The sequence below is a fragment of the Castanea sativa genome, chromosome 4 (genome assembly GCF_040712315.1).
Source record: "Castanea sativa cultivar Marrone di Chiusa Pesio chromosome 4, ASM4071231v1".
NCBI lineage: Eukaryota > Viridiplantae > Streptophyta > Magnoliopsida > Fagales > Fagaceae > Castanea > Castanea sativa.
Window position 1 is genome coordinate 32281884 of NC_134016.1, and position 24835 is coordinate 32306718.

Sequence of the window (24835 nt, forward strand, 5' to 3'; positions counted from 1 at the left end):
AGTCAATCCAAGAAAATTATGTGTGAAATAGTGAATTCTGGCTCTCCAAATTTGACTAAATCAAAAAAGAAGTCTAAGAATATAATAAAATGTCACAACATTTTTTCAGTACCTTTATTTTCAATTTTGGTGAATCCCGGTCTGATATTTTATATTTATTTTATTTTGATCTATAAGGAATTTACAACTTAGTAGTTAGTAGTTGTTAAAATATTGTGATAACAACTGTGGGGAGTAAAATGGCCCAAGTGGGCATATGGGCCTTTGGACTGTAGCATGGAGGGCCGACCTGCTCCAGAATTGAACTCTTCGAATTGGCCCATACGCCGAGGGTCCGAGGGTGCAACCGAGGACGAGCTTCTCCTCGGACAGGCCTAAGAGAACTCAAAACTTCATTATGAAGGTCAAAGCACAACTCTGGAAAGACTAATGGTTAAAGGGGGAAACCCTGAACCTTCTCGATGCACCAGTGTTAAAGAAAATATCAAGAGCAAAGGTTGCCACCTCCACATTAAAGACTCTGCATCTACCTTCCTGGCCGCATTAATGGGGAAGTGACCTCTGAACAGTAGGGCTGAAACTTCTAGTCACTAGCAAAAAGGCATCAAGGAAGGAAGTATTTAAAGGGGGTGAAGGCCAAAGAGAGGGGGGTCCAAGAAACAAAAGAAAAAAAGAAGAATTGTAACCTTTAAGAAAGAAAGAGAAATAATACAGAAGTAGTCCTCGGCTCATGTCCGAGGAGGTCTATTTGCAATTATCGTTTATTATTTATAAGTGTTTGTAACTTTTAGCCTGTTATCAAGTTCCCAGTACTTCTAATCTAGATTTCAAGCCCACACTCTACAAATTTCATTGTTTAAGGCTCATTGGGCCTGAGCCCGTGATTGTCTTTGGGTCCAGGTGCAATTGTGCACTTACAACAACAAAATGTTATGATATTTTCACAATAATATACCTTTATTTTCAATTGTGGTGGATCATGGTCCGATATTTTATTATTTTATTTTAGTTTTATCTATAAGGAATTGACTCTTATGTCATAAGATTTTCACAATATCTTTATTTTTAACCGCGGTTCGTCTGGTCTCATATTTTATTCTTTTATTTTGACTTATAAAAAGCAAACACCTCAACAATTATGACAATTTGTTACATCCGTATAAAAAATAAAAAAATAAAAACTCTTGAACCAAAATAAGTATATAAATATCTTTTAAAAAAATAAAACAAAAACAAACTGATGTACGTATAATAAAAAATAAAAACCAACTCACCACCAAAACTTGACTAAACCAAAAACATTATCTCAACCTCTTGGCTCTTTTTATATAGTTAATAGAAATAGATAAAGAACTAACACCTCAACAATTGTGACAATTTGTTGTATCCATAAAAATAAATAAATAAATAAAAACTCCTAAACCAAAATAAGCATATAAAAATAAATAAATAAATTGACATGCTTGGGAAAAAAAAAAAAAAAAAAAGCCAACTCACCAAATTGACCAAACCCAAGCCTCTGAATAAGTTGAAAAAATGTGTTTTAAAGTAGCATTAGCATGAGTCTAAAACTTGAATAAACCAAAAACACTATTATTTAGTCTCTTGGCTCTTTTTATATTGTCAGTAGATAAAATAAAATAAAAAATTGACACTTTAACAATTGTGAATAGGCTAGTTCACTACTTGAAGAAAATCTTTTCTATGATCAACCTTGCCATGTCTTATGTCATGCATAAGCAAACAATTTGTTATATCCATATAAAAAAAAACTCTTAAACCAAAATAAGCATATAAATATTATTAAAGAAAAGCTAACTCACCAAATTGACCAAACCCAAGCCCCTAAATAAGTATGAAAAAATGTGTTTTTAGTAGAATTAGCTGAGTCTAAAACTTGACAAAACCAAAAAATACTATTATTTAGCCTCTTGGCTCTTTTTCCATTGTTAAAAGATTAAAAAAAAAAAACCGATACCTCGACAATTTGTTATATCTGTATAAAATAAAATTAAAAACTCCTACACCAAAATAAGCATATAAATATTAATTAAAAAAAACTTATGTGTTTTTTAGTAGTATTAGCATGAGTCCAAAATTTGACTCACTATTCCTTAGCCTTTTGGCTCTTTTTATATAGTTAATAAATAAATAAAAATAGAAATTGTATTAGTAGATTCTCAAAAAAAAATAAAACTGCATTTGTAAATTTTACATTAAAAAAAGTGACAAATATTATATACATTTACAAAAAATGTATAATATTAACCGCTTTTTACTAATATACCACGTAAATTTACATTATAAAGTATAATGTAAAGAAGAATTTCAAAACCAAAAAAAAAAAGAATTAAGTGACAACCAGTCTACCCCGGTTTAAAAATTATAAATAAATAGAAAGAAAGAATACCAAAAAGGTTTGGTGAAAAAAGGGGATAAGTTGAGTGAAAAGTCACACAACACAGACTTCCCAAAAAAAAAAGACATCCATAATTTTTTTTTTTTTTCTAAGATCCATAAATTTTTTTTGAGAAAGTAATGGGAATAAGTTGAGTGACCAGGGCATCCATAAAGTTTTGGGAAAACAAAGGGATTTTTTTTTTTTTTTTAGAAGAAATAAGAAGAATAATTTAAGTGGTTACTTCTTTTTCTACCCTCCAAAGTGTAAGTGATGGAAAATATAATTAGTGTCAATTAGGGGTATTCGTGGTGCGGTGCAGTTTTTGGTCATTTTTAACATCATACTTTATGGTGCAATTTAACTAAAATTATATCAGCACCGTATCTTTTTTTTGCGGTCACATGTGTGGTACGGTGCGGTGCAATTTAGAGTTTAGCTAAAATAATAACAGCACCGTACCTCATTTTTGCGGTCACATGTGTTGTGCGGTGTATAAGATGTAGTTTGAACGGTTTAAAGTCGATATATTTTTCAAATTTTGAGTTTTTCCTACCCAACTCAAAATTAATTTTTCCCTTTGTTTTGGGCCAAGTGTCAAACTATTGAGTTAGTTTTTCTTTATTTTGAGTTGGCTTTCTTACTCATCACTTACTAGGATTATCAAACTTTAAAAAAAAAATAGGGTTATTAAACTATTAATAATATATTTAATATTAAAAATAAATAAATATTAATATATAGAGAGGGTAAAGTGCAATTTGTATGTTTTCTTATTATAAAACCGCAAACTACATTGCACGATGCAATGTGATGCGGTGCATTATTACTTGTGGTGTAGCGCAATTATACCATTTTGTGAATAGTTTTAATGCAATTTTTGCAATTTGTGAGGTTTAATGAGCAACTCTAATGTCAATAAAGGTTCCATATGAAAATAATTCTCTAACAATCATAAATAACTCACCAGCTCAATAGGTTGTGAAATAATAAGGTGAAAAATAAATAACATTTTTCTTTCTGGCTTTTGTGATAAGCATAAAAAATACAATAGAATATTGGTTTTGAAAGTTTCCCACTTTTTGGATATGTCTGACTCTAGTCTTTTTGATTTTGATAAGAGTGTTGTCCACACATTCCTGTATTTTGGACAAATTGGGTATGTGAGCTAAGTTGATTCGCAAAATAGATCTTTCATCAGTAAACCAAGGACAAATTATAGGACCATTATCTCTTAAAATAGTCAAATTGAAAAATATTCTAACTCTATCCATTTCAAACATTTTATCTAGTTATTTTGCTGAAAGGGTATTAAAATATTTTGCACCTTAATAAAATAAGATTGTTTAAAAGCTATTCATAAAACCTAAAAAATAAAAGCTAAAGCTATGCCACTTTTTTATTTTTATTTTTTATATATAAACTTCCATCCTTAGGAGTCCAGGCATATACTATTGAAACTTCCAAAATTCTTTCACATCTAAACAACTACTTATTTTGAGCAAGTATTACACTGGAATTTAATAAAAACAATTCTTTTAAGTATGTTCATAACAGGACATGAGATTAGTGTATATAAAGATAGTGTAATTACAACCGCACACTTTTAGTGCGATGATCACTCTACAAATATAAGTGTTTGTGGTGTGTGGGAGGTAAGGGCCAGAGGTTCAAGTTTCTAAGAGAAAATTTCATACACATATATATATTTTAGATTAGGCTAACGTAGAATTTCTATCTTATATAAAAAAAAAAAATTTAAAAATCTTGTATAAAAAAAGAAAAAAAAGTGTATGAACTGTGAAACACAATAAAATATTACAACGTTCATAATTTTATATTTGCTAAATTACTTCATTTTAAATAAGTTTTGTAATTTTTTATTTTTATTAAACATATTATTTTACCAAGTATACACATTTTAAGAAGAAGAAAAATAATAATGATACAACAATAGTTGGGGAGAGAAGAGATTTAAATCCAAAATGTCTTCATTGGAAACACAAACAAACAAGAGGTACTAATTGAATTACAAAGTTCTTGGTATACATGTTTCCAAATTGATTGTTAAATTATTTTTATTTTAGGTAAGTTTGTATTTTTTGGTTGTTATTAATGAGAAATTTGACCTATTATACACGTTTCCAAATTGATTATGAATTATTTTTATTTCTTCGTTTGGCTTGATTTTTTTTTTTTTTTTTGTTGATAGGTGGCTTGATTTTTTTAATCTCAAGCTAGATTAAAAAAATCAAGCCAAATGAAGTTCGGCCAGAATGTGAACAAAGATTTTTTTTTAAACTCATTTTCTTTTTTTTCTTTTTATCCTTTCATTACTTAACTCATTAATGACATCTTTCTTTTATATTTTTTTTTCATTATTAATGTGTTTTTCCTTTTTCGTATATTTTACACATGATTTTTTTTTTTTTTTGGAGAATTGCTTGACTTGGATCTGCATTTTGTCAAACACTAGTGTTGGCTGCATGTGCAAGGCACGTGTTGCCCAGTAGTGAGAAAATTAATATAGATTTTGTATGTGAAACCGTGAATTTTGGCTTATCCAATTTGACTATATTAAAAAATATGTTTAAAAATACAACAAAATATCACAATATTTTCATAATATCTTCATTTTTAGGATCTAAATAGATTTTTTTTTTTTTTATTTGAGAGAAATGCTACATTTATAAAATTTTTAGAACAAATTCTAAATGACAAGTTATTATTGGTTTTAAACTGATAACATTGTTATTGTTATTCTCAAAACATTTATTTTTAGTTGTGGTTGGTCATAATCTCATATTTTATTATTTTATTTCAACTTGTAAGAAATTGATACTTCAATATTTGTAAAAATATTGTGAAATTTGTTATGTCGGTATAACAATATATATGTCAGCTTACATAAATATGTAAAAAAAAAAAAAAAATACAAACCAATTACTGGGAAAAAAAAAACTTTAGGCACAGTAGAAATTAATGTTAAAATATTGTGGACTTAGAATTTTTTTTATTTGATCTCTAAGAAACTGAAATCTCAACAATTATGAAAATATTGTAATAATAATAAGTGTTGTAACATTTTCTCAAAACATTTATTTTCAATTGTGGTTAGTCACAGTCTCATATTATATTATTTTATTTTGACTTGTAAAAAATTGACACGTCAGTAATTGTGAAATTTGTTATGTCAGTATAACAATATACATGCCGACTTACATAAATATTTCAAAGAAAAAAAAAACTTTAGGCACGGTAGCTACAGTGCCAGTTGAATAAACCAAAAGAACTGTGGCTCCAATACTATTCATTAATAATAGCTTACCTATGATTTGTTGTGAAATTAATGTTAAAATGTTGTGGATTTAGCATTTTTTTTATTTGATATATAAAAAACTGAGATCTCAACAATTGTGAAAATATTGTGATAACAATAAGTGTTATAACATTTTCTCAAAGCATTTATTTTCAATTGTGGTTGGTCACAATCTCATATTTTATTTTTTTATTTTAACTTGTAAGAAATTGATACCTCAATAATTGTGAAAATATTGTGAAATTTGTTGTATCAGTATAACAATATATATGCCAATTTATATAAATATTTAAAAGAAAAAAAAATACAAACCGATTACTGGGGAAAAAAAACTTTAGGCACTATAGAAATTAATGTTAAAATGTTGTGGACTTTTTTATTTGATCTATAAGAAACTAAGATCTCAACAATTGTGAAAATATTATGATAACAATAAGTGTTGTAGTATTTTTTTTAAAACATTTATTTTCAGTTGTGGTTGGCTACAGTCTCATATTTTATTATTTTATTTCGACTTGTAAGAAATTGACACGTCAATAGTTGTGAAAATATTATGAAATTTGTTGTGTCAATATAACAATATAAATGTCAGCTTACATCAATATTTAAAATTAAAAAAAACACAAACCGGTTACTGGAAAAAAAAAAAAAAAGTGACTAACTAAACCAAAGCACTGTTGTAGCTATAGTGCTACAGTGTATTGTGATAACAATAAGAGTTGTAACATTTTTTTAAAACATTTATTTTCAGTTGTGAAATTTATTGTGTATCATCACATTATTGAGTATCCATTTGGCAATAAAAAGTCTATTAGGTAAGAGATTTTTAGTAACATTATTTAAGTGTTATGAAAATATGTGTGGGTGAAAAAATATTGTAAAATTAAATGTACTGTTATTTAAACAATGAAAACTTTTGTTTAAACTACAACACAAAACAAGCCCAGAGCTTTTTACTAAATATAAGATAAAAAAAAAATTTATAATTTTTATATTAAATATGTGACAACAAACTTACACTTATTTTATTTTTTAAATTGAGACAAAAAGAAAAAGTAAATAAGCAAACATGAAAAAGCTTCAAATGGACACTAATTTTTATTTTATTATTTTATTTCGACTTGTAAGAAATTGACACATCAATAATTGTGAAAACTAAACCAAAGGACTGTTGCAGCTACAGTGCTACAGTGTTTTGTGATAACAATAAGTGTTGTAACATTTTTTAAAACATTTATTTTCAATTATGGTTGGCTACAGTCTCATATTTTATTATTTTATTTAGACTTGTAAGAAATTAACAAGTCAATAAATGTGAAAATATTGTGAAATTTGTTGTGTCAGTATAACAATATAAATGACCGCTTACATCAATATTTAAAAGGAAAAAAAAAACACAAACTGATTACTGAAAAAAATAAAACTAATCTCATATTTTATTTTATTATTTTATTTCGACTTGTAAGAAATTGATATGCCAATAATTGTGAAAATATTGTGAAATTTATTGTGTCAGTATAACAATATAAATGTCAGCTTACATCAATATTTAAAAGGAAAAAAACACAAACAGATTACTGAAAAAAAAAAAAAAAAAAACACTGTAGCTACAGTGCCAGTGGAATAAACAAAAGGGTTGAATAAAAAAATAAAAAAAAAAACTCACTGAACCAAAGCCAAAGCCTTGTTGCAGCTACAGTGCTGCACAGTGCAAAATGTTGTATGAACAGTGGCAAAACACTGTAGCTGCGGCATAGCCGCTTTTTATATAGTTAATAGAAGTAGAATATTTTGTGTGGGGTTTGTGTTGATTTACTCATATCTGTCTTGACTTAACACAAAGCAAGTGAACTAGGTATGGGAAAAATAAAACCAACAAGCAAGTTGACGCAGGCAGCAGTGTCATCTTGTGATGGACAAATCTTGGTTGGATGCAATGTATTGTAATGAAAGGTTCATGCATAATTATTCAAAAATATTATCAACTTAGGGATTGAGCATATGGTTGATCTTTTGTTCAATTGGTTATTCTAGTTTATTAACTTGGATTCGTTCAAAATACAAATACTATTAGGGGCTTTTGCTAGCGTCTTTAAAATGATGTCCCTGTTCCGTACTAGGTTTTATATTAAGTGTATCTCGAATATAAAATATTTCTCATTTGAAGAGAAACAGTTGAATTTTGCATCTTTCAAATGACGAGGATATTAGTGGTTTAGAACACAACCATTGGAATCTCACACGTTTGTTTTAGTATTCAACCAAATCAGTGGCCTTTCTATGAGTCCAATTAGAGTTTTTTCTAAAGCTGTGCACCTTCTCTGCCATTTCTTTTTGCAAATATACTTCAATAACCCACCACAATAAAGAAAACAAGATCCTGTTTTGTCATGATTGTCAATTTCAAGTCAACCATTGTGCATGGAGACATAACCTTTAGCTTCATTTTAATTATCGAAGGAAAAATATCTATAAGACATTGAAGCTTTATCTGAACCAATCTTCCTATCTTTTTTTGTCAGTGTGTAGTGTTAGTAAAGAATAAAGGGAATACATTAACATGGATTCCATCGGAGAATTGGGTGATGACGTCCAACCAAGACATTATTGGAAATTGGGCACACATGATGTCTTCCGAGAGGAATCCTTTCAAAATGGGACACCTATCAGCCTGTGCTATCATATACAAACTTGCCTTTGATCATCATCTCATAACCAGATCAAATGATGCTGAAGAGATCAGAGAACTCATGAACAAACCGAGAATGATATGAAACAATGCCTGACCTGGTGCGATCACACCTGTTTCAGATTTGGTGCAGTCAGTGGTGTAGGCATCTTTGTACTCACTGGCCCCAGCCAGTGATTCTTCCTATGTTGCTTCTGGAGCTGCAGCAATGCTGTCTTCTGCTACACAGAATTTGTAGCAGAAATGCCAGTAGCAGGAAGGTCATTTGCTTACTTAAGGATTCATTTAGGTAACTCAGATATTTGGGATTACATAAGTAATAAGAAGCTGTGACATCTGAAGAATGTCCGATTTCATATGTTTGAACCATCTCCGTTGAGGAAATAATTGCTTTCATAACACCAGGAAACATCTTGAGAGCAATGTCGGAACTGCAGCAGCTGCCAGAGCATGGGTGTCTTACTTTATGACTCCAGTGAACCACCACACTGACTCATTAAGCATTCACAAAGACCTCTGCAATGGGTTTAATCTCCTGGACCTAATAGCTATCGCTGTCCTTGCAATATCTTCAACAATTGCAATGATCAGCAAAAGAAAACTTCATACTTCAATTGGATAGCATCGGCAGTTAATACTTTAGCAATTTTATTTGTGATGATTGCAGCATTTGCCCTAGCCAAAATGTCAAATTTGACACTCTTTTGACTTACGGAGCTAAAGAAATATTTCTGGCTGCTGTAATTGTCTTCTTTGCTTATGGTAAATTTGACAATACTGCCACCATGGCTGACGAAACCAACAATCCATCCCAAGACAGACCATTAAGATTGCTTGGATCAATGTCCATCATTATGGTGACATATTGCTTAATGGCACTTTCAACAGTTACGATGCAGAAATATACAGAAACACCCAAATAAAGCATACTCTGTAGCATTTCAGAGTGTGGCATGAAATGGGCAAAGTATCTGGTAGCCCTTGCTGCCCAAAAGGGGATGACAACTGTTCTTCGGGTAGGGACACCAGGACAGGCACAATACTCATATTGGACGAGATGAAGATGATGCTAGTATTCCATAATTTTCATTTGATTCGAGCATCATTTGTTTGTCCAACCAAAGACAGGAAGCCCATAAGTGCTACACTCTTGTCTTGTTTACTATCTCAAGTGCCTCTATTTTTTTCTTTTCAGGCATGGATGTCTTGGCAGGCCTGTTATCGGTAAGAACACTCTTTATCCTTATGATGATGGCTGTTGCACTTCTTGTGAGAAGATACTATGTGAGAGAAATCACCCTGCAAATTAACCTCCTGAAGATAGTTATCTTCTTGTTGATGTTTATTGCCTCCTCAATGGCAACTAAAGAACAATGGTTGGCTTGGATACACCGTTACCGTTCCTCTTAGGTTCTTGGGAACTGCAGGAATTTCAATGTTTTTTCCTCAACAGAGTACGCCAAAGCTTTGTGGGATTCCACCTGCTCCCCGGTTTCCATCCTTGTCAATTGCAATAAATATCTTTCTCATGGGATCTTTAAGTTCTAAGGCATTTATCAGATTTGGAACCTGCAGCCTTGTAATGCTAATATAGGATGTATTCTTTGATCACTATGCAACTTGTGATATGGCCCGTCAGCAAGAGAAGCTGAAATTCATGAAAGTTGATGGTGCCATGTTAGTAACATCAAGCAAAGCGCAGGGCCTGAGATCACTATACTTCTTTACCTTTCAGTCTCCCAATCCTTAATAAGATCTCCTTCCCACTTGTTTCCATATTAGGATGCTCCAAGTGTCTGAAATTAGTAATCGGAAGTCCAGCTAGAATTATGCTCATGTGACAATGATTAATAAGATATAGCTACATAACACTGAAATGAAGAAGCATAACTAATTGAATATCAAAGTTGATCAATTAATTCTAAAATTGAATACTGGTGACTTACTGATCAAAATAAACTGTGTGAATAATGAGAGTGAATCACACAATATCTAATGCAGAAAAATCTAATTACGATATACTCCACAAAATTAGTGACTATAATTCTATCACAAGAAAGAAAATGAAAAAGAATATGAACACAATAACAAAATAAATCAGAGACCATATTATGTTATGCCCAAGAAGCCCTTTGTACCTGATTAGGATTCCCGGTTTCAGATTAGTTGAGAACAATAATCATCAGGTTTGTCAAAAGCATAGTACGTTATTGTCTGATATAGTTTCAGTCTCAAGTCTGATATGGTTTGAGGACCTGATTAAGGGTCAAGAAGTGGATGTAGTCAACAGTCTAACTAAGATTTGAAGGGTAAGACAGATAATAAAAATAAATAAAAACTTACTTAAGAAATCAGCAGTATAGGTTGCTCCAACACTTGTCAATGCCAACTTGAATTTTCTTAGGTTTGCAAAGCTCTTGAACAACTTTTGCCCAAGTAGACGCTTTTGGAGGCAAATACTTTTGCAACATCACCTCTACAATTCTAGAAGCACCTACAACTCTCTGCCGCTTAAATAGCCGGACCACAAGCCCATCTAAGAATTCCCTTCCATCTTGAGGTGGGTGTACCTTCTCTCTTAAAGTTCTCAAGAAAATATCACATGTAACTAAGTCAGGATCACAACCCCGATCTAGCATACTGTTTAAAAGATCAATGGCACGGGAGATGCTACTCTGCTTGCACAAAGCACTGAGAATTAAATTATAAGTGATCACATCTGGTTGAGATTTAGCCTCCAGAAAAAGCATTTCATTGAAAAGTTTCAGACCCTGCTCTATCAAGCCAGCATTGCAAAGGCCATGAATTATTGAACTGTAAGCCACAACATCAGGTTTAAATCCCTTGCCCAGCATCTGGTTCCACACCATCAATGCCTCACGAAGCTTCCCATCCACACACAAGCCATGAATTAGTATGCTGTAGCAAACCTCATTACGGGTACAATTATTGTTTGACATCTCATTCCACACATGAATAGCACTGTTACTATCGCCCATCTGAAAGAAACCCTTCATTAAGGAACAATAAGTGAAAGCATTGGGCACACAACCCTCATTCACCATCTCAGACAGAGCTTCCTTTGCTTCAACCAGCTTTCCTTCTCGGCATAGACCATCTATAAGAGCACTGTAAACAACAGTATTGGGTTTACGTCCCTTTTCCTTCATCTCCTTCCACAATTTCATTGCCTCTTCAATCTTTCCCTCCCTAAAAAACCCGCTAACTAGCGCTGAATAAACATACTCATTTGCACGATGCCCTCTCTCCTCCATAGAAATCAGCACACGAGCTCCATCAAGAGCTCTTCCTTGCTTGACAAGCCCATTAATGAGTGTGCCATATGTGACATCATTAGGCACGCATTTACTCGACACCATTCGATCCAAAAGACTAACTGCCTTCTCCAACTTACCCTTCAAACACAAACCATGGATAAGGGTGTTAAAGGTCACTTCATTAGGAACACATCCTTTGAGAAACATATTATCCACAAGCTTTGCTGCGCGTGCCAAGTCACCCTTCTTGCTCATAGCATTGATCAAAACATTAAACGTAGGAGCACTCGGTAAACACCCCTCAATTTGCATCTCATCCAACAGCAAAACGGCCTCATCAATCCTATTCTCCCTACACAACCCATCCATCAATGTACCATACGTGAACACGTCAGGCGTGCATTTCCTATCTGGCATTTCTCTAAACATCTCAATCGCTCTATCAACCAATCCCAACTTACACAAAGCCTTAATAACCAGATTAAAAGTAAGCAAATTTGGGGAAATACTAGCATTCTTACTACCCATAACACGCGAATAAAACTCCAATGCCTGAGAAAAACACCCTTCTTGTATAATAACATTAAGAACTGAATTAAACGATATCACAGTCCTCCTACATCGAAACTCATCCACCATCCTATCAAACAATTCAACAGCTTTTTCGGGTAAATGGGCTTTCCCATAAGCTCTAAACATAACAACAAAGCTTTTCTCAATAAACTTCCGGTTTTCCCGTTTCATTCGATCTAAAACCTTGTCTAATGAGCTAAAATCACCAGAATCAGCATAGTTATGAATAAGCGAATAGAAAGTGGAATCACCCAATTTGTAAGAACCCATATGGGGACTTGACTTAAAAATCTCATTAGCTAATGGGGGCTCAGTTTGAGCATTGGTTTCATCTGGGGTTTTGGGTGATGGAATAGCGAGAACTGAGAAACGAAAATGAAGTGAAGGAATAGAGAACTTACTACTGCTTGTTGGGAGAGCTTTGTGGAGTGAGTTTGTGAGGAGCTTTGTGTGAAAAGTTGAGCATTTTGGCATTGGGTATTGGGTATTGGATTGAGAAGCTGAGTTTTCTATGGAGCTTGAAAATGGCGATTCCTTCTAAACGTTGCTAACATGAGTCAGCTGTGTATGGAGCTGCGGCCGAGTCAGAGCAAGCTCGGACACTGACCGAGTCCCTGTGGATGGGTGGTCGGAGATTGCAACCTTCAAGCGTGCGTTTTTTGAAGCCGAATTTGAACCCTATTGGTGAAGATGGTGAAGGGTTCGTTGATGGAGTTGGGTATATGCCCATTTAGTCCTCTTTTAAAAATAATAAAAACTTTAAAAAATTTAAAAAAAAATTATAGATTATATTTATAATTTATGCATTGAATAATTAAATACAAAATAATGGGTGAATGGTTTGTATTTTGTATAGTGTTTATAAAATTAAAAATAAAAATAAAAATAAATAAAATTATAGTTTTTATACTAAATATGTGACAAAAAGCTAAAATTTGGTTTACTTTATTTTCAAAATGACTAGTTTATTAAATTTTGAAGAAAATTGAGGCAAACACTGAGTAATGTGTTAAAGCTTAGCAGTTATTTTATTAGTATTTATTTAGCTCGATTAAGAGAGATGCTAATTGTATTGCCCATATCATTAATAAATTTGCTGATATATATATAGGTATTTTGGATCTTGTAATAAGTATTACGTTTCTCTTGGGGTTTTTGAACAATTGAGGAAGGATGCTATTCAGCACCAAAAAAAAATTGTGGAAGGATGTTACTGTTCTTGTTTGTTAATAAATTCGGATTAAAAAAGAAAAACAAAACAAAATAATTAGAGAAAAACAAAAAATAATCATCAATTTATCTAACAATCATGTATGCTCCATGCGGTCATTTTATTGTTTTACAGTAAACCTTTAGTCATGAGATCAATTACCACTAACACGATAGTAATAATTCTTATGGACACTTATTGTTTTATTCTTTTCAACATGGTAATACTTTATGTTATGGGGTTATTATTGTGTACTCCAGAAGTATACTTCCTTTCTCTCACATAAAGATGAATCCCACCCACCATGGGGCTTACCCTAATGTGAGAGGGAGAGAGTCTGCTCTCAAATTATCTAATAAATTTCCTTATGGGATATACTACACTTATATTTTGACTTACATTATTATTATTTATAAAGAACAATAATCAATTAATATTAGAAAATCTTTAAAAAAATCTCATTATAAACTCGACAACCTTAAGACCTACCAATAAGGTTTGGGTTTGATGAGATGTGCCATTTAAATTTTAATAGATGTTATTGTTAGACGAGTGTCATTCAAAAAAATAATACTGGAGAAATATTAAAACGAATTCATTTGCTAATAGAATTAGGCCGAAGGATTGATTGCCTCATTTTGACAAAGTGATGAATTAATTTGACAATTAAAGTAAGTTTCTGAGAAGTGAGAATGAGATATTGTCATTGGTGCTGGAATATTTTGACATTCATAAGAAGCCTCCTCAAGCGGTCGTGAGATCAAACCCGGTTCCATGGATTCCCCCATGAGAAGGTTTGTACAAGGCTAAATTTTATGCTACTTTCTTTGAAAATATCGGAATGGCTGGTATAGGAGTTGCTGTTCGTGATTTTACTAGTAATCTTATTGCTGCTCTAAGTCAAAAGATTCTAGTGCCTCATTCGGTGGAACTTGCTAAGGCTTTGGCCTGCAGTCGTGCAATCACTTTTGCCCATAGAGTTAAGCCTCTTCTAGGTTGTGTTTGAAGGGGATAGCCTTTGGGTTTTTCAGGCCATAAATAACCGGGGAGCAAATCTCACTTTGTTTGGTCATTTGATAGACTATGCTCCACTTTACATAGCTCTAGTTTCCAGCATGTAAAGAGGGCGGTAACATGCTTGCCCATGCCTTCGCTAGCCGAACAGATATTGTTGTTTGGGTACAAGAGCGAGCCAGTGATTAAATGATGTATTTCAATTGAATTTAGTTCATTAATAAAATTACTTACTTTTCTCTCTCTTAAAAAATAATAATAATATGTGGTTCACGTTTTATCTTCTGTGAAACTCTTCCCCATAATGTTATGTCTCAATGCATTTGATTGGAAATTGAAACACCACAACCAAAAACACCCCAAACGGTGTCCTCCCAATTTTTGTTCCTCTCTTCATAACACATGACCGTTTAGTCTTCTTATTCGGTTTGTAACTGGGTGTAGACATCAAGGGAGACGATTTAGTACTGTACTGGCTAGTACGGTCAAAATATCTTGTTTCGGCGACCAAATTGGTACAGGTGACCCTCCCATTTAGTAACAGTTTTTATGCCGGACTGTTTCGGGTGATTTCGGCCATTTCGGGGCATTTTGGTCATTCTGGCCGAAATCATTTAAGAACAGGTATTGCCTCTTTGAAACTAATTTTTGCTTGCAAAAACCTATAGATCCGTGACATTGAGACAACGACGAAATTCCGGTAAAGCCTACCTCTGCATCATGGCCTCATTCTGATAATTTGCATCTCTTGTTCTTACTTTTTTTTTTTTTTTGTCTTCTCCTCTTCTCCACTCACGAACACCAAAGACCAGACTTTTTAGTTTTGAGCATTTGGCTTCTTAGTGCATTTTCAAAACATGTGGGATGTGTTTATTCTTTTTGAAAATAACATGTGGTTGTGGTAAAACTAAGGAATTGAATTCTATTTATAATTCACGTGAGAGTTAGGTGGGACGTTAGACCTTTTACACTTGTTTGAATTTTTTTTTTTATAAATATAATGATTAGATAATTTAGATTTATTTGTAATGGATTAGGCCATTGTAGAAGGATAAAGATAATGATGAATTAGGCCTAAATATACTTAAAGACATAGAATTTAAATTCAACAATATATATATATATATATAGGATTTTATATGTATAACGGTAATCTCGAAACGGTACATCGGTATTTACCAATATCGAAATATATCGTTCTCTTGACTAAACCGAAATGGCTTCTGGTACAAAATTGACTCGCTTGGTAGACATCCAGTGATTATAGGCAAACCAAACAAGTAAGAAGGTGGTTGGCGAGGTCCTAATTACATCTTCTTTTTAATTTCCCTTTTCTTCTAACTTACTCACAAATCTTAAGGAAATATTAATTCTTTATGTCCCTTGACTTAGAATACAACCTAAAAAAATGAGGTACGCAGAACTTTGCCTTTAATCTTGTTAGACAAATACCTCTAGAGTCATAACAATTTTCATAAACAAATATCAAAGTGATAAATTGTAAATGGTAGATGACAAAACGATGTTAATAGTTGGTTAACATCATTAAGTCATCTCATCTACAAAATGTCAACTATTATGAAAAATATTGTGATAATTGTTACTTATGCAGCCTTAAGTCATCTCAACTACAAAACTTTGATTTTTGTAGTTTTTGTTGTTTACCAGGGGCTGCCAATAAAGTCCCCATATCTGTTGGGACCATGGGGCTCTACAAAATTCTTTTGTTGGCCAAGGCTGCGTTTGGTTCGATAGAAAATCACTTTCAAAAAATGTTTTACGCGTTTGCGGGTGTTTGGCAACACTTGAAATTTTGGTCAAACGAAAAATCAGATTCATTGACCGTAAAATAATCCCTCCCCACCCGTAAAACATTTTCCATGTCTATTTTACCTTCAAATAGAGTTTTTCGTTGGAAAACAAACAAGGAGAGGGAGAGAGCAACGACCCACACCAGAAAAGAGAGAGAGAGCTAGAGGGAGATCGCTGAATCGGTCTGATCACGCCGGTGAAGCTAAGATCACGCCGTCCTCAACCCAAAGGCCCACTGTCGAGCTCGCGCTGGGCGAGATCGACGCGCGTGATCGCGCCGGCGAGATCGGTAGCCCACCGATCTCACTCTTCCTCCTCCCTGTCTCACCTCCCTCTCTCAGTTTGACCGAATGATTTGGCCATGGTGTTTTATTTGATTTTTGTTTGTTTAGAAGTTGATGGATTGTAATGTTACATTATAAAATTTGTTTGGAATGTGAGAAAATGGTTGAAAAAATGTGAAAAATCAGTAAAAAATTTGCATTTTCAGAATGTTACCAAACACTTGAAAATATTTTTCAAAGTATTTTTTAAAATGCCACCAAACACCTAAAAATATTTTCACCTAAAATTATTTTACACTCAAAAAATATTTTACACCCAACCAAACGCAGCTCAAATCTCGTTGGTCCCTTCTCTTTTGAAGGTACTGGGCTTTGAATCTAGTCTGCAACTCTTGTTTGGTTTTGGTAATGATGTCATTATTCAGGAATTTTTTTCTTTTTAAAAACCTCTTGTTGAGACAAAAGCAACCCCTGCCACATGGGCTGAAGTGAGTGGCTCAAGTCAAGTGAACATGCGAGCCACATTAGACTACAAAGACCAAAGAAGAAAGTTACTGGTTTGTTAATATTTGCCAAAGTAACCAGTTTTCCTCCACTTATTTCTCATCACACAATCTTCAGGCAAACACACTCAAGTACACCCTCCGACTGTGAATTAGCGGTGCACAAATCACAAATGGCTATGGAGTTGGCTATCCGAGCTTCAGCCACTCCCAGGCTTTCCCGTCCCACAACTTCCTCGCTATCTTCTACACCCCGAGCTTCTTCCAGAGCACAATTCAGACCCACCTCTGTATCTTTACCAACATCAACCACCATATCTCTGTTGGCTCTATTTACTGCTCCCCATGAGGCAAAGGCTCTCAGCCTCTCCAAGGATCAGATAGTCTCTTCTATCACTGAAGTAAGTTCGCCTAACTTTCTTTCATGTTCTTGCTGAAGTAAATTCTCACCAAGTTTGCATCTTTATATGGCATTCTTTGGTGAGTGTATTGGAAGTACCCGTTTTGAATGCTAGAAAGCATGGACAAATTACTTTCAAAACGCTTATTAGAGGACTATTAAGTTGTTTTTATTCTATTTTCATCAATACCCACTGATCAAAAATGGTGTTAAGAGTACTTTTCTTACTTATGAGATGAGAGCAGAAAAAAAAGCAATTTATTAACTTCAGAAGAATGGAAAGTGTTTCGAAAAAATTTTGTGGATTGAAGCTTAGGTAGTTCTCTTCAAATATGAGTTCGTGCCCATTTCTTGAAATTGATTGTGTTTTCTGAATTAATAGGCGGAGAAAACAATTGATCAGGTTCAGGAAGTGGGTTCGAGTTTCTTCGATACTACAAAGAGTGTTCTTGAAGGTGTGGGGAATGTTTTGAAGCCAAGCATCGAAGCAGCAGTGCCAATTGTAAAACAGACAGGAGAACAGGCTTTGAAGATAGTTTCCCCGGCGATTTCTGAGGCTTCAAAGAAGGCCCAAGAAGCAATTCAAAGCTCTGGCTTTGACACACAGCCTGTTCTCAGTGCTGCTAAGGTTTCCTTTTTCTCTTTTATTATTATTCAAATGTATTTTTCGTCAATTATGCATTGTGCTTTTGTTGTTGTAGCTTATGAGATTTGCACACCATGCGTTTATAGCAGTGCATATACTGCTTGGCATTGGCATACAAAGAATGTTAACTCTAATAAGCTGCTTGAATTCTTAAGAATATTTGCTCTTGTTCTTAAAATGACTAGTTTTTACAATGAATGTTGTGGAATATTGATTTGGTTCTTTAAACGGATGGTTTGTACAATGATGGGTGAGATGCATTTAGTTGCATGATAATTTTTTTATAAATTTGTCTTGATGAGGAATACAATATATTGTAATGAAGGGTTGTACTGTGACAATCCTGGCCTCATCAGTTCTCTTGATTTTAACATTTATCAGAATTGATTCTTATAAAGCAATCAATTGGCTTGGAATTTTTGCTTGTTTTCATTGAATACTTCATTAAAGTAGTTTGAACAGGTTCAAATTTCATTGAGTGATTTGGAAACTGGATTAGCCCATGAGTTTAGTAGCATGGGTTCTGAAATGAGGCTACTTGCTCCTCGAAGCATTAAAATTGTTCAATATGTTATCCTTAACATTCTTTTTTTTCTTTGAAGGAATGCACATTTTATGACTTTGATAAATTAACTTGTGTCCATTTTATGTTAGTTGTCTTTGGTGATGTCTCATATTGGACAACTAACTTACGTATTCGATTCATATGTATAGCGCCATTGAGTTAATAAGTTATTTTAAGGTCTACATACGCCTTGTATTATTTTATTTAAAGTAACACTTACATTTTGGGAGATATTTTGATATGGATGTAGCTGTGATCATGTTTAACTATTTGCTTGCATGGTCATAAAACAAATTATCTCTTTGTTTGCAGACAGTTGCAGATGCAGCACAGAAGACCACAAAGGTAATTGAAGAAGCCAGGCCTATAGCTTCCTCAGCTGTTGACACCATCTCGTCATCAGACCCTATTGTGATTGTAGGAACTGCTGGAGCATTATTTCTTGTGTACCTCCTCCTTCCTCCCATTTGGTCTGTCATCTCATATAACCTTCGTGGTTATAAAGGTGAGTTCATTGTTTGATATACAGTCACTTTGTTTACACCTAGAAGTTTGGAACATGGTGAATTGGGCTTTATGAGTTTCTTCTAGTCTAATCCTTCTGAATTTATGTCGCACCAAGTTAGTGCTATGTAATGGATCTAAGATTTTGATGATTCTGTTTCTTTGTAGGTGAGCTTACTCCTGCTCAAACTCTTGATCTAATATCTACAAAAAACCACCTTATGATTGACATTCGATCGGAGAAGGACAAGGACAAAGCTGGTATTCCTCGCCTTCCCTCTAGTGCTAAGAACAGGATGATTGCCATTCCGTAAGTAATCCTATAGTTTCATTATATCTATTTTCACTTCCATTCTTTGCTTATTGAATAATTAACAATATCAAAAGGGACTATACTGTTATAATTATGTTAAATGGTTAAATTCATCAGTTTCTTTCAGTTTAAGCTTTATGGACAATTGTTAATTTATCATGATATTAGAGAAGGAGGTTTGAGTTTGATCCTTGTCTCCACTTTTCCTCCCATTAAAAAAATTGAAAATCCCATGTCACGTGTTGGTCACCTTTAAGTCTCTACTATTGTCTTTAATGTGAACATGGAAGATATGCACTCAGGACTTTCCTGTACAATAAGGTTAAGCCACCTCCATCTGTTGGTCACCTTTAAGTCTCTATTATTGTTTTTAATGTTTCAGTTTGGAAGAATTGCCAAGCAAGTTAAAAGGCCTTGTCAGAAATGCAAAGAAAGTGGAAGCAGAAATAGCTGCTTTGAAGATTTCATATCTCAAGAAAATTAACAAAGGCTCCAACATTGTGATCATGGACTCGTGAGTTCTTCCTCATTGCATATCTCTTATAAAGCTATATGTAGCAGTGCATTACCAGATTCAGCATTTGAATTTTAGTCAGATGGACGTCCTGTTCCCCCTCCCCTCTTTGCAAAGTTGCATGAAGTCATTACATTAATGTTCAATTTTCAACATATTCAGGTACTCGGACTCAGCAAAATTGGTTGCTAGAGCACTAACAAGCCTTGGCTTTAAGAACTGCTGGACTGTAATTGATGGATTTTCTGGAAGTAGGGGATGGTTACAGAGTCGGTTAGGAACAGATTCGTATAATTTCTCCTTTGTGGAGGTCATCTCACCATCCCGAATCATCCCTGCTGCAGTCAGACGTTTTGGTACAATCAGCTCAAGTGGGCAAAAATTACTTCCCGGGGCTGAGTGACAATTTCACTTTTGTTTCCTTTCTTAACCTGCTCTGGGTTATAAATGCTTCTGATGTGCATAAATGGTTTAGGTTAGAGCCCTCCAGACTGATTCCTGTGATTCTTTGAGCAATGCCAAGTTAATCAATTGGCCTTTTTCTAGTTTGTTCTGAGCATATGGTTTTTCTAGTTTGTTCTGAGCATATGGTTTGAACAGTTTACAATATAATGGCATGGAGAAAACTTAGAACAAGCACAAACATTCTGGAATACCCTACTTAGGTGCTTAAACACTGAAAACTGTAGGCCAAAAAAAAAAAAAACATTTGTTAGCGATATTTTATTATGGGTGTTTGAGTTACAATTCTCAAATTAAGGTGTTTAAAACATCTATTTTAAAAACTCATCCAAACCGGTTTTTAGTCTTCAAGTAGCGTTGCTTAATGGTCGTTTTGTAAGTAAGTTGAATATCATGGAGTCCATTAACAAGACCAAACTCTTTTTGTTTTTTCTTTCTTTCTTTTTCTCCTTGGAGCCCACCTCTTGGATCTTCTTTCTTCTTCTTCTTCTTCTTTTCTTTCATTTTATCTCTCCTTAAATAAAATAGTATTATTTTACTATGCAATCATCACTTTAAAATAATAAAAAAACACTCACTAAATACACAATTATGTTTTTTCACATATTAAAATATGTTATTTGAAATATGGTACCAAATACATTTTTTGCATTATGAATACTTTAAACTCGTATTTTTCAACATTTTTTAAATCACAATTTTCACATCAATACTTAAAAACCTTGACGTAGGACAAAGGGGAACAACAAAACCTGGTTTAGAACACTAGGGGCAGATCTGGTATAACTTGGGTTTTGAAGAATTAGGGTTAGGTTTTGGTGGGGAATATGCTAGAAAATAATAGGAATTAGAGGGTTTCCAAAGGGGACAAGGATTAATAGGGTTTGGGAATGAAAACAAAGGTGAAAATCAAAATTTGGGTTGCTATGAACAGTAATCATGAACATTAAAATTAAATAAAATAGATAAATTTTAGGAATCACACCTAGATTTCTTGAGCATCACACCTACGATTCCTTGGTATCACACCTTGGAGAACGTTGCATCACACAAACCATTAAAAAAAAAAAATCATAACTTTTGAATTCTGAAAACATTTATTAACCACCTTAATAGAAAAGTACTACAATTTTTTAAATAGAAGACTAATACATAATCCTAGTTGAACTAGGATTTCTTAAAACCTAACGAGACTTGGAATTGGACTCCTTAGGCTTTTACTACTAAACTTAACTAAATAACAAAACTTAAAATAAAACCCAAAAGAAAATCATAACCCATTCCAATATATTATAAAATTACAAAATTGCCATTGATATATAAAATCAAATAAAATATAATTAATCTGTCTTCCCACTGCTGCATCACACTTGCTACCGGCCCTTATTGTGAAGGCAAAGAATTGACCAATGGTGCTAGATAGTAATGTGAAATCTTGCTAATTCAAGCATAAGAAATGTAATGACCACCTATCTCTTGGCCTCTAGTGATAATATCAGCTTTGTGAACAGTAATAATGATGATGGAGAAAAAGATTCTAGCCCTAATTTTCCTGAAAAGGCTCTGGATAAAATTGAGTTTTCATGTATTGTAGCCATCTAAGCTGTCTGTAGCAACTTGCTATAAAATACTCATGCAAAGGATGCTCCTTCATGTAATTGCAATGTATTCCTCAACAAGTTTCAAGTGAACATAGTTGAGTTATAATATGATGTCTAATATACATGTTCTACCTTCTACTGAACTTTGCTAGCTGCACCATGTTTGAAAATGAATTTTGAACCAACAACTATGCAATTCCAAATCCCAACTACTTGGCCAACTTCTCATTTTCTATATTTATTTATTTTTTGAAAAAGATTAGAGGCCAACTTCTAATTAGTCCATCAACATCGACAATGCTAAATGTTTAAGCATGACTCAAGCCAAGAAAAAAAAAAAGTTTAACAAGAAAATTTCATATTTTACATTTAATAATATAATAATTATGGCATGGATATTAATGATAAATAAATAATTAGAAAAAAACTTGATAACAAACTTATTTAAACATTACTCATTCTAGGTAAAAAGTTTTGTAGTGATGAAATATGCCAACTTAATTATTGTGAAAAACATTTTGTATAATTTTTGTGTCTATAGCATTACTTATAAAAAATTTAAAAGTTAGCGTAAATCTTGTTTATTAGTTTTTTTTTTTTTTTTAGAAATATGAAGGATAAATCTTCTTCAAAACATGAAGACTCTTAGACTTCAAGCATTGGACAACAAATTCCTTCAAAGGTTACAGAAAAAAGATCTAAAGATCAGGTCTTAATTTTTTCAAAACCTAGTTTTGAGATTTTCTTTTCGCTTGATTTTTTAAAGTTTTTTATGTTTTAAGAAGAGAAAGACATAAAAGGGTAGCAAAAATACAAATTTATTCATGTTTTTAATATAGGTGGATAACTATAGACAGACAGAGCTTACCTCAGGTGGATAAAGTGCCAATTTTTAAACCATAGGTATACATTGTATTTTTTGAGCAAACCACAAGTGGGAAAAATGTAATTTTTCCTAAAAATATACATTTTCCCCTAAAAATATTGAGGATGTAGTATTTATACTACTATTTAAGGGCTTCTCATGTTTGGACTGAATTTTTTTTGTTTCAAAATATCGCTACAGCCTACGTTTAAGCAGAGGCAAAACTTGGTAAAAATGCTTTTTTAACTTCTACGTAAAACACTATCTACAAAATAGGACCACACTCCCAGTACACTCATGTTGGTTTTCAAACTCAAATTGCTTCTTCTTCAGTTCTTTAATTATCTCAATTTTGTGTTAATATTCTTTTCACCATTATTATCTTTGTTAAGAAACTCTCACTCTCACTCTCACCCACCTCTTTGCTCCAGATTTCACTATAAATAACAACAACAACAACTAGATTTGAGGTAAGCTCTTTCTCATATCAAATCTCAACCCTCTCTCTCTCTCTCTCTCTCTCTTATTTCTACATTTCTCAATTCAATTTCTCTCTCCGTTTGGCCATGTTTTGCTTATTGTTATTTCGAGACTTACAGAATATTTTCTGGTCTATTTTTTTTATAGGCCTTCACAATAAAACCCCAGTAAAAGATGTTTCATTTTTTATGACTCTTGATGGATGTGTAGGCTTTGATGTTAGTACTATTATATATTTAATTTTAATTTTTCGAAATGTGTTATTATTTTATGAAAGTATATATTCACATTATGTCAGTTAAACAATAATAATGTTTGTATAAGAAAGGCGTAGGGAACTCAGTTTCACTTGGTTTTTGGGTTCCTCTGTAGTAGTACGTGACTCTCCTTTGTTATTATATTTTGTCATTTAGTTTGATTTAGGTTTATTAACCAAGTCAGTCATAAACAAAAGCTCGGTTAGAGTGAGATTTTGTCAAACTCAAATCTAAGACTCCATTTTTAAAATTTAAAAAAAAAAAATGTTAGTGATTGAATTAGTATCAATATATTCATTCTTTTTTTTTTCTTTTTTTTTTTTGGTACATGTTTTGAATTTGAATTTCAGATATGAGATTGATGGTGCATAGATCTCTTAAATATGTGGTTTTTTTAAAGCCTTTTGAGTTATGGTTTAGTCGTCATTGAATTCCCTAATTAATGAGTATTTTTTAAAGAGTGGGAATGATATATATTGATTTGTCTTTTTTTTTTTTTTTTTCCTTTTGTGTGTGTGTGTGTGTGTGTGTGTGTAGTTATCGGGTTTGACTCATTATTTTAGTGTATGTATTCTAAGTGGTGCTCTCTCTTTCTCCTATTATTTTTGTCTATTGTTTTTCTTACATTTAAGCACTACTCTCTATTTTTATGTATTTTTTTTTAGGGTAACATATCAACAATTTTGTTAAATTGCATAGTAGGCATATTAGATGAACTCGGGTGAGCGAAGTGGCAGTCAATCTATCAAGTAGTTGTTAAAGACCATTTAAAAAAAAAAATATTCTACCTATATATGCCTATATTTATTAATTTGTGTAACACTACATTTTCAATTAATTGAAATTGTTACACTTTAATTTCATTTTTTCTCAAACACATCTCTTGCATGAATTTAATATTTTCCTTTGCTGTGCTTTTCATTGCTCATTTATATAGAAAAAGAGAATACATTTCTTTTTTAAAATTAAAGGAATGGTAACGTTAACAGCCCTCCTTAGTTTTTTTTTTTTGAATAATTTTTTATAGCTTTTTTAAGTGCCTATCTTTTAGAATGGGAGAGTCTTTAGCATTTGAAATTTTTGTTATGGTTATGGATGTATAATAACTAGCTACCTTTTAGAACTAAGTGGCTGCCTTTTATGATTTA

At 32.8% G+C, this 24835-nt stretch overlaps 2 protein-coding genes and 1 pseudogene across 4 annotated transcripts; 2 read left to right on the forward strand and 1 right to left on the reverse strand.

Moving 5' to 3' along the window:
- Positions 1-8141: 8141 nt before the first annotated feature.
- On the reverse strand, positions 8142-12874 carry LOC142630239 (uncharacterized). Of its 2 annotated transcripts, XM_075804216.1 has the most exons (4): positions 10750-12874; positions 10545-10661; positions 10135-10202; positions 8142-10054 (listed from the first exon to the last, which is right to left on the reverse strand). In XM_075804216.1, the coding sequence occupies exon 1, from the start codon at positions 12729-12731 to the stop codon at positions 10758-10760; it is 1974 nt and encodes a 657-aa protein (XP_075660331.1). In that variant the 5' UTR covers positions 12732-12874; the 3' UTR covers positions 8142-10054; positions 10135-10202; positions 10545-10661; positions 10750-10757. The 2 variants fall into 2 exon arrangements, with proteins under 2 accessions (XP_075660331.1, XP_075660330.1); XM_075804215.1 differs by having other exon boundaries at positions 8142-10202.
- Positions 8278-9467, forward strand: LOC142632731 (cationic amino acid transporter 5-like; annotated as a pseudogene).
- Positions 12875-17109: 4235 nt separating the features above from the next.
- On the forward strand, positions 17110-20565 carry LOC142630242 (calcium sensing receptor, chloroplastic). Of its 2 annotated transcripts, none has more exons than XM_075804221.1 (6): positions 17110-17481; positions 17863-18108; positions 19004-19196; positions 19364-19505; positions 19891-20022; positions 20185-20565. In XM_075804221.1, exons 1-6 carry the CDS (start codon positions 17254-17256, stop codon positions 20423-20425), a joined length of 1182 nt encoding a protein of 393 aa, XP_075660336.1. In that variant the 5' UTR covers positions 17110-17253; the 3' UTR covers positions 20426-20565. The 2 variants fall into 2 exon arrangements, with proteins under 2 accessions (XP_075660336.1, XP_075660335.1); XM_075804220.1 differs by having other exon boundaries at positions 17129-17481; positions 17884-18108.
- The last annotated feature ends 4270 nt before the right edge of the window (positions 20566-24835 follow it).